Source organism: Pongo abelii, chromosome 11 (assembly GCF_028885655.2).
Source record: "Pongo abelii isolate AG06213 chromosome 11, NHGRI_mPonAbe1-v2.0_pri, whole genome shotgun sequence".
NCBI lineage: Eukaryota > Metazoa > Chordata > Mammalia > Primates > Hominidae > Pongo > Pongo abelii.
Window position 1 is genome coordinate 87589336 of NC_071996.2, and position 19422 is coordinate 87608757.

At 33.4% G+C, this 19422-nt stretch overlaps 1 protein-coding gene across 1 annotated transcript in view; it reads left to right on the forward strand.

The window, feature by feature from the left end:
* ZNF804A (zinc finger protein 804A) overlaps positions 1-19422 on the forward strand; it is a 357832-nt gene that overhangs the window by 272401 nt on the left and 66009 nt on the right. Inside the window, exon 2 of the mRNA XM_009237889.4 lies at positions 5841-5984. Within this exon, the coding sequence (XP_009236164.3) occupies positions 5841-5984 (144 nt within the window). The remainder of the gene's footprint in view (positions 1-5840; positions 5985-19422) is intronic.

Below are 19422 nucleotides of genomic sequence, written 5' to 3' on the forward strand. Positions count from 1 at the left end.
GCCAGTGTGGCATTGGGTTTGGCCCAGCACATGGATCCACTAGGGTGATCCAGAGCCTGAGACTACTGGGATCAGCCTGGTGCTAAGAAAGGCCCAGAAAGAGTCTGCAAGGATAGCCTGATTTCTGCAACTACAGGAACTTGCTTAGTGCCAGGGTGGACTTGGAGGCCCTGTAGGTGGGTACCAGCCTGGAATTTGATGCCACAGGCAGTGGCATGGCAATGGCTGGACCTGGATCCTGTATCTGCAGGGGATTGCCTGGGAGTTGGGTTTGTAGGTATTGACCTGATAACTGAGGCTGCAGGAGTAGACTTTTAGCTGATGAAGGCCTAAAGCCTGGGGCAATGGCCAAGCTCAGTGCTGGCGCATTTAGGAGTCTTGGGCCTCTGGGATTGGCCTAGGGTATGGGCAAATCAGAGCCTGAGGCTGCTGTGGGCCAGCACTGGGGCTACTGAGGTCAGCACAGTGGTAGAGCAGACTGAAGATCAAGTCTGTTGTTCAGGCCTGGAGCCTAGGGCTACAGAATCTAACCTGGTGCTAGAGCAGATCTAGAGGCTTAGTCCACAGGTACTGTCCTGGAATCTGGGGCTCTGGGGCCCTGCCCAGCATTAGTTTTTTTGGGGGACAGGATTGGTGTTGGGATCTGAAGCAAAGTCTTATGTTCACATTCCTCTCCTTTCTCATGTGGAAAATATATCTCTCCATGCTTTCTTGCTTGGAGTTGGTGGAAGGGTGACATAGGTAATGTAATACTATCTTTCCTACATTCTTCAACGGGTATTTTCTTATTTCTGCACTACACGCAGGTGCTACAATCTCTTCTCTGGTTTCCTTAGCTCTTATGAAGGTATTTTTGTGTGTGAATAGTTGTTTAAATTGATGTTTCTGCAGGAAATAAGCACTAGGGAGTCCTATTTTCCATCATCTTGCTGACATTGAACCTCTTTCCTTCTGTACTCATTTTCAAGACAAAAAGGTCAGTCCTAATGTCAAGTATTTGTTATTTGTTGAGTGTCTGCTAATGCTGGGCTCTGCTAAAAGCTCTGGAAATACAACAGTAAGGAAAACAGGTACAAATTCTTTCCCTCAGAGAGCTCACACTTGTCAGGGAAGGTTACTTGTATATACCCAATTAACAATACCTTAGGAAAGAGGCCATATGCTATGATGAGGCCACTATGAATTGCGTCATGTTGGAAAATAATGTTTCTCCCTTCAAGGTTCACTTTGGTGCTATTCATATTTTAGTATTGGGGGATAGATTGTCCTTGGGGTGTGGATAAACCATTATCTTCTCTATTTCACTTCGCTGTCTACAAAATTTATTGTACTGCCAAGTTGCTGTGGTCACCAATTAAGATTTGTGATTTTATAACTTGGAGGTATATGCATACTGCTTCCCTAAATGAAAGGATTCAACCTTTACTGTTTTTACATATATGTAAAAAGTGCTGAGTTAGAATGACCTGACTAGTTGCAGGAAGATTGTCCTTCTTTTTCACTTTGTGCCTTCGCTCTCAGTGACACAGTACAGAAACTGTGCTCATAGTTCAACCTAGAATGGCTTTACCAGATAGAGGGTGAACATTTTGGATTGCATATATAAGAACAGCTGTGCTCCTTTTTCATCTCACTCAAATGTATCTCTTACTTTCTGCAGTTGGATGGCTGTATTCAACATGTGCTTTAAAATATCAGTCAGTACCTGTTTCAATATTAGCCACAATGAAAGAGGGGGTCATGGAACATGTCAGCCTAACTAGGACTGATTTTGTCTACATACATGTTTCTAAATGTGTGATCAGTAACAATACATATGGCTCCTTTCCCTTAAGATGCACATACAATAATGAAGTCTTTTTTACTCTGCTAATGTTTTCTAGAACACAGCCTTGATTCCTTAATTGCACTTAACATCAACTTGAAAGTCTGGCTCAAATGTTTGTAATTGTACTATCACTTGCAAACTTAACTTCAGCCATGCTATGTTTCTTTTAATAACTTAGAGGAGGATAGAGATAGAGAGAAAGCAACAGAACACACAAATATATCAAAATGTTAACATAATTTTATTTAAGTGAAAATCATATGAGTCTTTTGTCATAGTTTTGTAACTTTTCTATAGTTATTAACATTGTTTTAAATGTGAAGTATAATTTTAATTTTTTTCTGAAAAATAAATTGTAATGAGAAATAGAGCAAAGAGATGGGGAAATATAGAATAAAAGAGACTAAGAAGCATAGAAGATGGTAATGTATGGGCCTTAATGGAATTTTGTTTTGAACAACCTATTTTTAAATATTAGAGAATTGGAGCTATTTGCACACACTGACTGGGATATTTGATGACAATAAAAAATGATTGTGGTTTCTCTACTGTTTTTGTTTCTTTGTTTCGGTCTGATATTGCTTTTGTGATTATGTTTTTTAAAAGTCATCCTAATTTAGAGTTATATACTGAAATATTTACAGATAAAGTGATATAAAGCTAGGAAGGCATTTGAAAATTATTTGAGTAAGATGAAAGTGTATGAGATGGGATAGGATACAATAAATCAAGATTGATCCTGAGTTCATAGCTATTGAAGCTGATTAGTGGATACATAGGGATTATTATACTCTTCTCTCTTTTTTATGTGCTTAAAAGTTTAGAAGTAATTAAATGCTATGGACAAGAATATTTGGGTTTAAATATGGAGTGAACATTTGCTCATTATATCCTGGAGCTACTTAACTTTCCTGTGCTTCATTATTTCCATCTGTAAAGTGAGGAAATGAAAAGAATCAGGATTAAATGAGTTAATACATCCAAATTATTCATCAGTGACTGACCCTAAATAAGCACTAGCTAAATGTTAGCTATAATTACTTTTAAATTACTGTTTTTATTTTTAAATCTAGGCTGAAGCTAATATTTTTGAAGAATGCAATTTGACCAAGAAATCTGTTCGACTAAAAACCTTCCCACTTTTGTAGACTGGGTAAACAGAAACCAATTATTGCTTCTCTAGAGGAATATCAATCTTATTTTTTTAAAAAAAAAACACTTACAACATAGTAAGAACTAATCAAATATTTAGAGAGAGGAAGTAGCTTTATTGTAATTATAATGAATGGGGAAAATCAACTAGTTTACCATGAAATTTCTGTTGGCTTAAGATTGTCCAGAGAGCTAATTCAGCTTTAATCCCAAAATTATTTTCATTTCCTCTATTGATTAGAATGTTATCTCTGCCTCAAATGCTTTAGCCATGAAATCATATTACTTAATTTTTGTTTCCTTTAAATTGACTTATCCATAAAGTATTATTTTGAAGATTTTACTGAAAATTCAGTAAGCAATTTGGGTCTATATTACTTACTTTTACCTTTTTAAACTAAGTGTTTTTAACATATTGGAAGAATCAATTAGTATAAGCAGGAATAATTGACAAATTTGCTGAGAAATGGTGCATTACTTATTGAAATTGATGGAATTATGCATAAACAATTAAGTTATTTTGTGATTTATCACTGTCTTAGTTCATTTGTGTTGTTCTAAAATAATACTTGAGGCTGGGTAATTTATGCAGAAAATAGATTTATTTGACTCATGGTTCTGCAGGCTGTACAAGAAGTATGGTGCTGTCATCTGCATCTGATGAGGGCCTCAGGCTGCTTCCACTCATGATGGCAGGGGAAGGGGAGCTGGTGGGTGCAGAGATCCCACGGTGCAAGAGGAAGCAAGAGAGAGCTATAGGAAGATGCTAGGATCTTTTCAACAATCAGCTCTCAAGAAAATTAATATAGTAAGAACTTACCTCAATCCTCCATGGAGGGTGTTAATCTATTGATGAAGGATCTGCCCTTATCATCCAAACACCTCCCATTAGGCCCCGCCTCCAGCAATGAAAATCACATTTTAACATGAGGTTTAGAAGGGAAAATTATCCAAACTGTAAGAGTCACCTTTGTTGTGCAGTTGATACAACTAGTAAAACATAACAACAGATTACTGTCTTTAAAATGAGAAAGTAAGCTATGTATTATGGCAAATGTATGCATTGATTACTACAAAGTATGTCTCCCAAACCACGGTAAACTTTATTATGCGTGACATATGCATGAATATACAGTGCAATAACATAAGCAAAGCATTAGTCGTGTATTAAATTACTAGTGAACCACTTTTCAGTATTGTAGAAACAATTTAAACAAATTGCTTTAATTTCAGACTATGAGTCCTTTCTAGTTTGTGTATTTAAGGAGGATAAGTGCCATTGCCATATAGAGGACTACATTTTATTTAAAAATATCAGTGCTAAAAGTGTGTTTTATACTAGTACATAAGAGACTTGAATATATAGTTAGGATTTTTTTTTTTTTTGAGGCGGAGTCTTGCTCTGTCGCCCAGGCTGAAGTGCAGTGGCACAATCTCAGCTCACTGCAACCTCTGCCTCCCAGGTTCAAGCAATTCTCCTGCCTCAGCCTCCGAGTAGCTGGGATTACAGGTGCCTACCACCACGCCTGGCTAATTTTTTATATTTTTAGTAGAGACAGTGTTTTACCATGTTGGTCAGGCTGATCTTGAACTCTTGACCTCAAGTGATCCACATGCCTAGGCCTCCCAAAGTGCTGGGACTGCAGGCATGAGCCACGGCACCAGGCCTAGTTATTTTGAATTTTAAAGGAGTTGTATATAAGATAATCTGGAAGTTAGAAACATATTTTACAGTGAGGTCTGAAGTTTAGGTCTTCTTCACATCATGAATAATGTTTACACACAGAAACATTGTCCAATTTTCACTTATTCAATGAAAGAATTGGATGGTGTTTCCATGTGTAAACTTTATTCATGTCTGGCAACATTGAATTGAACACTGCGTCTGGTGAGGGGCTCAGATTGCTTCCACTTATGGCAGAAGGGGAAGGGGAACCAACAGGTTCAGAGATCACATGAGGCGAGAGGGAGCAAGAAAGAGCTTCAAGGAGGTGCTAGACTCTTTTGCCATTATTTGTGACACTTACTTCATTGACATTTAAGTAAGCATGAAATAGCAAGTAATTTATCTTTAATGTAACTTAAAATCCACAGTCAAACATTTGGCCATTTTATGCGTTGCAAACAAAAGCTAATGATGACTAGCTATATGTTCATCTTCTCAGGGGTTTGGTTATATCACTGTCTTTATTTACTGTTGAGTATGATGAAAACAATCTGCTTATGCAGTTTAATCCTTTTCAGTTTAGGTAAATAACTGAAATAACCTGCAGAAAAGTGTTTTCTTTTCCAATAAATAGAGATTATTTTAATGTTCATTCTAAATTGATATGGGTCAGGATAAAAAAATTAGTCCAGTTAAATGCCTAGATGGAATGAATAATAAGTTACTATATAGATAATTAAGGAAACAAACAAAATACAAAACTTGTATATTTGTGCACAAATATAGACCTTTTCAAACAGAACACATTTTACATGTTCAGAATAGAAAAATTTTATGTTAGCTGAGTCATTGCCAGGAATCCACAGCTGAATCAAGATAGCTATGTGATTTTCAGTTTTCATGCTAACCTAGCATAGGAACTTGTTCAATCAAGGACTTCTATTTATTTCTATCATTTGCATTTCTCCTCCACATTTGTGCTATTTTTCTGTTATTTATCTTGGCTTCTTCTGTTAGTCTTTTAATTTTTAAGTTATAATTTATTCTAACTTGGTTTTCTAGTATTTGCTTTCTTTTTCTCTTTGCTGTATTCTGTTTCTAACTCTAATTATTGTACCATAGTTGACAACTGTTAAAACAAAGTAAACACAGGGGAGAGCTAATTGTATCCTTCCTTGAAATTGTATTTTTCAGGACTATGCTGAGAAGGAAAATACCATAGCAAAAGCTCTGGAAGATCTGAAGGCAAATTTTTACTGTGAGCTCTGTGACAAGCAGTACTATAAGCACCAGGAGTTTGACAATCACATTAATTCATATGACCATGCTCACAAGCAGGTAAGAAAGAGATGTGAAAAAATTCTGGCATTTCTGGACTTGTGTAATAGTTTTAATTGTGTAGACTCTATGAATTATGATATGATATTCTTATTTAATTTAATTTGATGTACAGTTTTGAAATATAGCATTCTGGGATGATAATTTGATGACTTACAGCAAAATTCTTTTTTTTTTTTTTTTTTTTAAAAAGGCACCAATAGCAAAGTCTGAAATAATCAACATAAAGAAATACCATTCAATTGCCTTTTAATGAGTAAAAGTGTTTTGAAAAAAATATTTTACAAGTGATGATCCTCTTATTGTCCAAATGTATTGTTTTAAATATTTAAATCAATAATTTATGCATTATATTATATATTTATTACATGTTATTTATAAATATAATATATAAATATATTTATCAAAGTTAAATAAAATTTAACATAGTTTTTCACAGAAAGCATTTTGGATTTAAACTACTATGAAAACATGTGAAAAAAAGATTGAGTGTGCTACAAATGGTCCTAGGTTATTGATTGAGTACTTAATATATCTATGATTTTGTTCATTTGAATATTTTCATTTTATTGTCAATTGTAAATCCCAGATTAATTATTACTATCAATTATAAATCCTACATTTTTCAACACTCTATGTAAATGAGTTTTAAATAGTGGTAATGTTATAAATGTAATTAATACAAATTCCACTTTCTAATATGCCTTATATTTACCAATGCAACTTCATTCATTGTTTAGCTAACTTGATACAATACACAGTATTAGCATTCATTTATAAACATTTTCTGTTTTAGCTATCACCCTCAAATACCATGCCGAGTACTCATTTTGGTATGAATTTAAAGGTACATTTTTAAGCAGTTGAACCTGCCCTAACTTTCTGTTATATCAGAGTTATTTATTGTAAGAAAGAAAAAGTAGGGAAAGTGATCATGTTAAACGATAATGAACCAGTTGTGTGTACTTCCTTTGCTGTCAATCCTGCAGTCGTTCATACCAACTACACTGTGCTTGGAGAGGATGGTGTAGGGAAGAATTTACCCTTCAATTACATACTTCACCAATTAATGCATACTTAGCTTAATGATTTGTCCTTGCCTTTCTTTCCCCTGGTAGTAGATATATTGGCCCACTGGTTAAGGGAAAGGTTTTGATGGAAATATTCCTTTTCTTACATAAAAATACATACATATAAGTATATCATTGCTTGATCTGAACATTAACATTCATTAGGAAATGGTATTATTTTGTGATAATATTACTGACATTTTTTTATCAAATAATTCTGGAATGCTGTTTTCAAAGAGTTTAAGTCTGAGAAAGTCATTCCTCTGATTTTTCCTCTGTATCTAAAAGCCTGAGTGTATTGTTACACATATGTCTCATTGTGTAAAGTAGGTATTTGGAAATGCAAGTGTGTTATAAGAATATCTATTATCATTTGCAAAAGAATGCTTCATTTAGCCATATGGCTGTCTTGAAGATAAAACTTACTAAAGTTAGCCCAAGGGCATTTTCAGTTTCTTATTCTTAGTGAACTTAGTATACTATATATATTCTATATAGAGAAGTTAAAGGGAATTCGGGCTGGATCTGGCTTGCAATTTTGGTATTCTAGAGGCCCACCTTTGACAATGCTCAGAGTGATCAAATCCTAAAAACAGCTACTCGATGAAAATACTCATAAACTCTGGTAGACAGCACAGTCCTAATTGATTAATTCAACGTGATATGATGTTCCAGTAGCTAAAAAATATTAAAATCTATAGAATCTTTTATGCCTTCCCCGTAAGATAATAGTGCCTCTTTGAGCGTGTCTTCCTAGAGAATGCTCTCGTTTTTCTGAACAAATACGTCGTCGCTATGACCATCAATCTATACTTCTACCACATGACTCTAACACATTGGTCACTTTGACTGAAGTAGAGGGGGAAACAGATTGGAGATAGACAATTCAGATTTTTCTCTCTTGAGAACTTGAAATTAGGATGTGATTAAAAAGAAAAAAATGCCTAATGTCTGATAATGGCTGTACTTGACACTTAAAAATGTAGGGATTGTTCAGTGGTGAAGTTGATTAAAAAGCTGAGAAAGCTGGTTTGTATAAAGAGAGAACAAAACAAACTTACAAGAGAATGAGTTACAAGTGACCCTGTGACAACTGAGAGTATGGAAATAGCAATTTTGATTCCTAATGGCCTTCAGATTCCTAAAAGCTGTCTTTCCTACAACTTTTATGCAGATCCTGTCCTTGACTTTTGAGAGACATTTCAGCTATGCTAATAAACATACTTAAGACAAAGCAAATGAGCAAACAAAACTAAAACTCCAGCTTAATGCTTATTAATACCTGCAACCAAAAAAGTATCTCTTCATAAAATGTTAAGCTCTCTGAAGATCAAAGCAATCTTTTTGGCTTCCCATAGAAAATACCTTTACAAGAAACAGATACAGGTTGAGTATATCTAATCTGGAAAGCTGAAATCCAAAATGCTCTAAAGTTTGAAACTCTTTGTGTGCTGACATGCATGATGCTCAAAGGAAGTGCTCATTTGGACATTTTGGATTTTGGACTTTTGGATGTGGGATGCTCAGCTGGTTACCTATAATGCAGATATCCCAAAATCTGAAAAAAAAATTTCTGAAATCCAAAGTACTTCTGGTTCCAGCATTTCAGATAAGGGACACGCAACCCATATACTCAAAATCCATATGGCCTTCAAAGACTGCCTAAAAGCAGTCTTTCCTACAACTTGTATGCAGTAAGTGTCACTTAAGCACTTAAGTGTAATATGGGTACTTACATGGAATTAGAGCACTTCCTGAATGGAATTAGAAAAAGGCAAATTGTGCATACTTCTGATGCATTCATTTCCTACAGAGATATGATACCAAGGGCCAATAAATGAATGGAAAAAGGGAGGAGGATTTATTAATGGAATGAGTTCTAACCCTGTCTCTTACCAGCCATATGACTTTGGGTTAAATAATCACATGCCGAATGAACTCAACTGTCTATTATTAGGGAAATTAAATGAGAGAATGCACATTAATATGCATTGCAGAGTACATGGAAAATAGTAAAAACTTAATATTTAATAAGTTTTTATTATTTCTTGCTAAAATTTTTTTCCTCCTAGAATATTTGGGACACTGACAGTTTGCCTTTGAGACCATTCTTTATTTGGGCCTCCCAATGAGGATCTGTTTTCACTTCACGTAGGCTAATAGAGTCTTTAAAACACATCCAGGTAATCTTGACCTAAGAGCTGTTGTGAATGCCTCATATTTCTTTGCAAATCTGATATGACAGAATATGTGTTGCTTTGAACTCTAAACTTCAAAGGAAATTCGTTTTCCTTTCATCCACATTCTCTTTGCATAACTTTAAAATCTCTCTCACTTATCACTAAAACTTGCTAACAGAGGGTTAAAAAGAAAGAAGAAATACAGGGGTACAGATATGATTACAATAGCTCACAAATTACAGTCTCTTTCTTTGAATTTTTTTTTTAACCTTGTAACTCAAAAGATGTTCAATTGTAACCCTTTTAGGGCAGGGACTCTTTCTTACATGCCCTTATCTTCCCGGTATCTGGTGAAGTGTCTTGCACAATTTAGACACAATTAATGCTGCTCATATAAATAAATGTAAAAAGGCTAGAATCAAAATTCATTTTGAGATTTTATATTTTATATTCTTCAGAGTAAAGCAAAGTGTAATGCTTTCATTTTTAAGGTTACAGATATATATGATTAATCTTTCTTTGGAAAATGGAAAATGATGAATACGACACTCAGGATAGTGGTTACTTCAAGGGGTGATGTAGGGTGACGGGATACCATAGGAGACGTAAGTATGTGAAATATGTTCTAATTCTTAAACTGGATAGTGGTATCAGAGATATTCAACTTAGTTTATAATGCTTTATATGATTGCATAGATCAAATACTACATAATAATTCATTAAAGGAGGAAATATCATGAAAAAATCCAATATTTTGATCTCATACTCTCTGAAACTCTACTACCTCAAATATATAGAAACTGGAGAATTATAATTAGTGCTATTGTTAACTCTTCCCTGTGCCATTCAAGTCTTTCACTGTTTCTTAAAAAAATACACAATTTAGACACCCAATTAATGCTGCTCATATATATAAATGTAAAAAGGCTAGTGTCAAAATTCATTTTGAGACTTTGTAATAAGTCAAAATTTTGTGGTAGGTAAGAGCTTCAAAAAACAAAATGATTTATTTATGGATTTAAACATAGATAAAACTATTGGTAAGGAGAATATTACATATGAGGATGGTGTGACTGTTATAAGATGAATGAGGTATTTGAACATTCATAAATGTCCATCCTTCATAAGAGTAATGCTACTGATGATAATAATAGCAACAATTTACATATAATATGTGCACTCTATAAAATTCTTCACATGCATAAAACCATTTAATCTTGATATAGTTTGGATTTACATTGTTTTTCTATGTGAGAACATGATTTAAGAGCAAATAACACTTTCAGAAATGCCTTAGAATTGTCACTTTCATCAGCAGAGCACACAAGATACTCTGAAGGACTCTTCTACTACAAAATAAATAGATCTTCCACAGTACAATTTTCTTAATTCAGTTGCTGAGTTCCTATAAAGGATGATATCTCCAAAGAGACCCTGCTACCAACTCCACCCTTGGAGGCTGAGGAGTAGGAAGCTACTGGCTAAAACTTGGACCTACAGTAATAATCACCTACAAAGAGTGAAATTGAATGAAGAGTAGATACCACTGTGAGCTTTGTAACCTGGAAAGTGAACCATGGACAGCAGTTGGTAAACTCTGATGATGATTTCTGGGTTAAGATGAAAGCTGCACTTAGGTCTTGACTGAAACATAGAAATTACTCCAGAAAAAAAACAAACACAATTTAGATTTTCCACTGAATATTATGAACAAAATAGGAATTCACATCAAAGATTTTAAAAACAAACATATATATACCAAGAGAAAAATCACCAAGAGTGAGAATTAACAGGAAAAAATTACTTAGGTATTGGGTTCATTAAATACAGAATACAATATATATGTATGTATGAAAAGTTTAAATTAGTAAAAAGTATAACAAGAGTAACATCAAAGAACCTTTTAGAAGGACAGTGATGAGTTTTATAACGAACATGTAGAAATGTCCTAAAAGCAAACTGTAATTGTTTAAAATTAAATAGTTTAAGAAAATAAAAGATTAGTTGATGTAGTATTTTAGTTTACTTTACTAGGAGAATAAAAACCGATGAAGAAAAATAAAGTAGGAAATGAAAGACCTTTATCAATAATTACCCAGACTGTATCACAAGGAAAGCAAGAGCTAAAATCTTCTATGTATCCAGAGTGAAGAAATAGATGATTTTCAAAACAGAATAGAGCAATCTAGAATTTGAACCAGAAAATTATCATTCAAGAATTAACAACTAATGAAGACCTACTTCTAGTTTCTTTTGAAAAAGATTGAAAAAGCTCACTAGTTATTAAAGGAAACTAAGATACAAACTGCGTTTAAAAGTAAATGTTTTCATTAAAATGTTATAAATATCTTTCATTAGATTGGCATTCATTTCATAAAATTTAGTAAATATATATGAAAATCTATTTTAAACCAAGAATAAATCTTACTTCTGATCTGCTGATCAGACAAAAGCTATCTAACTTTCATATGAAGAAACATCAGTCTTTGTGATGAAATACCAAACACATTCTTTTTAGGATTATAAATAAGACAAGGATGCCACTATTCTTTGAACAGTATACTGAGGTCGTAGAACAAAAACAAATGAACAACAAAATAGGGATTAAAATGCAGAAACAAAGCTATCATTATATTATTCACAGATCCTATGATGGTCTAATGAGAATTTGAAAAGTTGTCTGGCTATTATATTGCATTTCTGGACTTGCACAAATTTTGAGAAAACAAAAACAAAATTAAATACCAATGAGAAGAACAATAAACCATATATGATACTAAATGATAAACCTAAAAATGCCATACAGCTTTGAATTAGGAAAGTTAGAAAATTGTTTTTAAAATACATTAAATGGAAGGACAAAAACCTGTTCACATATACATATAAAAATAGACATAATCATAGAGACACCAATTTGCCCCAAAACTGACCTCAGATTCAACAAAGCTTTCAGTCTAAATGTCAGTATTTTTTTTGTAATGAACTTCTCAAGCTGATTCCAAAATTTTTATGTAAGAATGAATACGGTCCTGAAGAAATAACTAAAAGTGGTGAGATCTGGCCTAACAGTTACCAAGACTATTACATACAGTTCTGCATTCTGAAGATGTGTTTTGTTGATACAGGTATAGACAGATTGATGAATGGAACAGAATATAGAGCTGTGACACAAAGATTATATTTAGAAATTTATTAAGTGACAGGAGCAGAAAGCAGGTCAATAGTGAAGGGATATACTTTCCAAAACTTTTTATCTGATGATTGATTATCCCTATTTTTAAAAAAGAGATTGATCTTTTCTTCATAGAGTAAACAAACAAAATCAATGTCAGATGAAGAGTTTAAAATCAAAGAGTTTCAAATGGAAGTCAAAACTTTATATATTTTAGGAACATATCTAGGGAATTATTTTTATGACATTGGGGTATATAGGTAAAATTTATAGAAGATATTAAAAGCACATGCCTGTAATCCCAGCACTTTTGAAGACTGAGGCTGGTGGGTTGATTGAACCCAGGAGTTTGAGATCAGCCTGGGCAATATAGTAACACTTTGTCTCTACAGAAAATCCAAAAATTAGCTGGCCATGAAGGGCCATGCCTGTAGTCCCAGCTATGCAGGAAGCTGAGGTGGAAGGATTGCTTGAGCCTGGGAGATGGAGGCAGCAGTGAGCCATGATCCCACCACTGCACTGCAGCCTGGGTGACAGAGCAAGAACCTGTAAACAAACAAACAAACAAACAAACAAACACAAAGTGTTGTGTGAAAGTTTTGTAAGTTTAACTATGTGTAATATGATATTTATTACTAGAAATTTGTAATAATATAAAAAGGCAAGCCAGAAATTGGGAAAATATAACTGCAACTTACAAAACCAAGAAGGATTTAGTATTATGATTTTATTGTAGAAATATGAACACATACGAAAAATAGAAATGGCCCAGTAGAAAACTGAACAAAAATATTTGAGGACATTTTACAAAAAAGGAAACACTAAAGGCTTATATGTGTATTAAAAATTGTTCAAAAATAAGCGACAGTTTTACAACTGCTAGATTAAAAAAATGGTTGATAATATCACGTGATAATGTGGATGAATAGAAAATATTACACATCATTTTTGAAAGTATGATTGATTTAGCAACTCAGGAAAACAATCTTGTAAATTTCTACATTAATATATTAAAACAAAACAAATCCCTAATATCAATTCTAATAGGTATGAACAACAATATTTGTAAATTAATTAGGATATATTCACAAAATGCAAAATTATTCTGCAGTGCAAATTAACTGTAGGTATGTGTTTCATGAAAGAATCTTAGAAATAAAAATAGTGAACAAAAGATTGCAAAGACTACACCTTTTTTATATTCTTCAAAGTAAAGCAGAATGTAATGTTTTCATTTTCAAGGATACAGACGTGATTAATCTCTCTTTAGAAAATGGAAAATGATGAATACAAAACTCAGGATAGTGGTTACTTCAAGAGGTGATGTAGGATGATGGGATACCATAGGAGACGTAACCATGTGAAATATATTATAATTCTTAAACTGGATAGTGGTATCAGAGTTATTCAACTTAGTATATAATGCTTTATGTGATTGCATACATCTCACATCACATACTACATAATAAATCATTAAGCCAGGAAATATCATAATAAAACAAATATTATGATATCAAATTTTCTGCAACTGTCCTACTACAGATATAGAAGCTGTCTTAATTTCAGGGAAATACTAACTCAGTAGTAAGTGGAGAATTATAATTAATGCTATTGTTAACTCTTCCTTGTGCCATTCAAGTCTTTCACCATTTCCTAAAAAAAATGACAAATATCTCCCCTGTTCAGTAATTATCAGAATAATCTTGTTTCAGATTTCATTTTGTTAAACTTTAATCAATATTAAAATAAAATTTTCTATGAAAAATCAAAAGGTAGTGGCATATTTCCATGTCTCTTTCTCTTTTATCATCTGCCCATACCAGCCTCTTTTTATTAATGTAAACAGTGCTCAAATTTCTGTCACACTTATGTTCTTATAGCATGTTTTATTCAAAAGTCTAGAGAAACACAGGATTTTATTAATGCACATAAAATTTGATTTTATGCAGATAAATGTTAAATGCAAATCATTATCTTAAGCTACATCTGCACTAATAGTTAAATTATTATTGTAAAAACATAGGAAATAGCTTTACATAACAGGAAATACAGTATTTTAAGGATAACTATACATCTCAATATTCTGGGATGGTCTCACTTTCTACCACTGTCCTGATTTAATTATGAAAAGTCCTTATTTGGATAATAAATAATATGATCACAATATGTATGTTTGTGGAAAAGCAGCAATATTTTTGGATACTTTTTAAAAAGATGGAAGTCTAAAGGCAATGGCCTAGTTAATGTGACTCTTCATGCTAGTATAATGTAAAGTTAACAGCTATGTGTTAGATAGAGTTTGGATATTTTTGCCCTTGGAATCTCATGTGGAAATTTGAACCCTGATGTTGGAGGTAAGAGGTAAAGGGAAGTGCTTGGATCTTTGGGCTGATCCTTTATGAATGGCTTGGTGCCATTTTCATGGCAATGAGTGAGTTGTCACTGTTACTTCCCAGGAGAACTGTTTGTTAAAAAGAGCCTGACACCTCCTCCCTCTCTTTCTTGTGACCTCTCTGGCCATGTGATCTTCCAATGCTGGCTCCCCTTCTCTTTCTACCATGAGTTAGAGGCAGGCTGAAGTCCTCACCAGAAGCAGATGCTGCCCTCATGTTTCTTGTACAGACTGCAGAACTGTGAGCCAAATCAGCCTCTTTTCTTTATAAATTACTGAGCTTCGGATATTTCTTTATAGCAACACAAATGTACAGAGACAGTGTTCATCATAAATCAGCAATATGTACTTAATTCTCAATTTCAAACTTTCTAAGTGATTCTGTACTTAATTCTCAATTTCAAACTTTCTAAGTGATTCTTTCATATAACAAGATAATTAAAATAGTCCTCAATAAAGGTATGTCACTCTGAATTTTAGTCATTGAGGTAAAAAAAAAAAAAAAAAAAAAGGAAAGCTCAGAATCAGGTAAAGAGAAAAAAATTTCCTGTAGACTTCTTCATCTGCCCTTAAAGTAAAGCCATAGTTGCGTTTGTCCTCTCACCTGGCAGCCTATGGGCAATTCAAAGTTATTTTCCCTGTAAGAGATTTGTCACACTGATGCTATGAAGAGATAGAAAAGGGAATGATTGCCTTATTGCTGCTGCCCCTCAAACATCTTGATTTTTGCTTTAGTGGTTTCAGTGTATCTGAAATACCTCCCAACAGGCACTGAAGTGACCTTCACTTCAGCAAGTCAAGATTCTGTGCTTTGCAGCATGCTATTTTGTTCTGCCCCAGAGGAAGTCAAGGTCAGGCCAGGTTGTTGGAATGTTTTGTTTCTGCCAGGACTTCTATTGCTATAGAAATGAAACAGATTTAGTCCCAAATTTGAGCATTTCATAATAATTTAAACTACTGTTTAGTGATCTGACACTTAAAGGAATTACTTCTTGATATTTGGTAATAGAAATATTCATTTGTGGGGAAAAATGTACTAAAGCTTAATTTAAAAGTAGGAGATACCAGCAAGGTAATGCGCAATACAATCACTTCAAATATCTTCACTGGGATTTTTTGGTGTGTGTGTGGTGTGTACTTCAATCTAATTGAACTTCTGATGATTTTTATTTTAGCCATTTAGAACATTGTTCTCTTAGAACAAATTAAAGACATACAGTTTGCTCCTACAGAGCCCTCAAACCCAAAAATATTTTTGCCCCAAGAAATGCACACAGGCACACACATTTACATATATATAGCTAATTATAAAAGTGTCCTGTTTTGACATTTCTCATTTAAAGCCATAATTGGGATTGAAATAAATTGTATATTTTGTCTTGAGTATGCGCCAGACTCTGGATAAAAGAATCAGTTCTAGCATCTGAAATGTTGCCATTTTTGTACACCTTCCCCAAGTCAACCTTATGGTTCTTCCTTCCCTTCCTTCTGCCATCTCCTTTCAGGTGGATGGCTATCTATTGACTCAGCCTCTGTTGAGGGTAGGGAGCAAAAATTAAAACTGTAAGCAAAGATTTCTGTCATGTTACCTAAATATAATTATTCCCCACCAACAGAAAAAAGAATACAAGAGATAAATGCATCTAATTTTCTGGATTTCATTTTATAAATTCAACTAAGCACTGTAATCCAATAAAAGTCCTACCACATTGAGTTTTTACCACTAAAACTTTTATATGCATTAAAAAAACTATAAGAAAGCCAATTAGAGTCAAAGTGATGCATATTTATTTTTATTTTAATAACCACTTATTAACTCTTGGAAGTATATTCTTCTTATAGTTTACGTGATGACTTGGTTGATGATATCAGTGAAACTGTACAGCTTTATTTTACTATTTTATTTTTAATGCACTTTTTAAATGACCATCCTTTAACAAATACACTTTCTCAGAATAAATCTGTTTGGGGAAATAGTTTGTGAATTTATTGTATCCTTTATTCTCTATAGATTTACTAGTACTTTATTTTATTTTAAAGAAATTGAGATACCTTCTGGGAATTATTCTTAGTAAGTTCAAAATTTTAAGAAGAAAATTCGTCCAAGAAAAAATATGCAAAATATAATATTACCATCATGTGGAGATTTGAGTACAGTACATCCCGAGAATCAAAATTTTTATCTCCTACTAATCCTATCAAGAACTAAACCTTAAATTATCTGCTGAAAGGATTATCTCATAATATATTTAAAATTCTCCTGGCACCTATAGAAATAAGATGTTAGGATTTTTGCTCTCTATGGTAAGAGATAGATATGGTAAACAGCAAGAAAACTTTAATTCTAGTTGAATATGAGAATAACCAGAGAAGTTTTTAAAAACAGCATTCCCAGAGTCTGGTATAGGTCCATGCTACCTTCTTTCTTTGAAGCTTTCCAGAAAATTATAGTTTGAGGCCAAGGTTGGAAAAGAGAGTCAAAATGCCAAGGATCATGAGATTACTGTTACTTCCCCTTTGATGACGTTTCATCCTTCTATGATACAGAAGAATAGTGAAGTACATCTCTACTTGTTTCAGAATACTTGTTGAAAAAATAGTATGAAAAAAAATAAAGAGAGAAACAAAGAGAATGGAGAGAAGCAGTTAAGCAAGTGTATTGTGTTCTCCTTTCCCCAGGCATTGACCCATAGATGGGGAGATGCATTACAAAAATACAAAGAAAGTAGGGACTCTGGACAGAAAGTGTGTTTTGGGCAACTTGCTCCACACCAATTTGTAACTCAGCCATTGTCAATCATCTCAATTTGACAGCAGAATGTGTTATGCAACAAGTTTGTTGGTTGGCCTTCCCAGATTGCTGTGTTTAAATTTGCCATTAATGTTGCCAAGAGTTTCTCTTTTACTCTCTTTAGAGGGCTCATAAGATAACTGATTTGAGACCTGGTGATCCTGCTATGGACAACAAAGAAATGCAGGTAGATTATGTGAGCCAAAGAGTAGGATTGAGGGCACAACAAGACTCAGAGATGTCTATTTTACCAGGGAGAACTACCATAAAGCTGGGTTTGAGTCACCTGAAGAAGGTTACTGAGTCTTCAATCAAAGTTGTAAAAATACACAATGGGCTATACTAGCTTCTGACTTCAATAACGGAGGCAGCAATATGATATGTGATTAGAGGAATCAGGTATTTTATATAGAAAGTGTAAGGATTTTGGTTGTCAAAAGGACTTATAAGCCATCTCCTGGCCCTCGGCATGCCCTCAAACAAAGAATATTTGGAAGGAGCAAGGATCATGAAAAAGAAATTGAAGATACTTAGCAGTTATCTCAAAAAACTTGTCAGTAAATTATGTATTTAAAATATGTTGGAATACTATTCATTTTCTACAATTCAGTGGAGGATGGCTCAGGTAAACATGAAGGTAATTTATTTAAAAAATAAGAAAGCAAAAATGTATTTTCACATTTGTGATGTATAGAAATTTTTCACCCAATATGGTTACATATTTTACCAATGAGCCCTATTATTATTGTTGATAATAAAAATATTTGTTTTTTTATTCTTTAAGCTATGAGAATCACCAGACCATACCCGAATTTTCAGAAATTTCCAAATTATATCAAAATTGATCATGAATAAACAGTCTATGGAATGGTTCACTTATTATGCTTACCTATCATAATATTTACCTATATTTAAGAATAAGATGAACTACACTTAGAAGTCATCAACTAGTGTCTTAAACATAACTCACTCACAATAACCTGGATAATTTATGACAAAAAATTATTTCTATACTACTACAAACAAAATAATGCCTCAAGGAGTACTAGAAATGAAGAAAACAAGATATATTTGTGTGTGTTGTGTGTGAGAGAGAGAGAGAGAAAGACTGTCTCTCTTTGACAAATGAGAGTTCTGACGGTCTTTAACTCACTTAAATTATATAAAATTGACTTCTTTATTATGGTCACACTGTGGGAAAGCAGAACATAGTGAAGTTTTCAACCTCATTTCCAACAAACATTTCTTTCTTTTTTCTTTTTTTTATTTTTAAGCTTTTATTTTATCACTCTTATCAAACACACATCAGAAAGCATACCAACCGTGCACCTATGGTAAATCAATTTACAACAAAACTGAACAAGGCAATTGTGTTTACAGAAAAAGTCTTCAGCAAACAAGTATGCAATAGAGTCAACTGAAACACATTGTTCATACTTTTTAGGAATATAGGAAGGTGGAAAATAAAAGTCCTTTGCTGTTCAGCAGGAAAAAGAGTCTAAAAGACTTGAATGGAAATCAGAAATTTAGGGATTTGAGAAAATAATTTTTTGGTACTGACACACGTCTACATACATAGCCCCACTTAGTTTTTGTTTTGTTTTTGTTTTAAATGAAACCTCACAAACAATGAGACATCGCAAAGAATACAGAACCATAGTGCCAAGAAATGCCAAGACGAATATGCTACTGAAACATCTGGTAGAAATGTTATAGACAACTATTCACTATGTATTGTAACATTCTTGTGGTTCTGAAGTGAAGGTAAATCAACAGGAGAGATTACTGCTTGTAACTGGCTTTGGTTTAAGCAATTTTTCACATTTTTTTTCT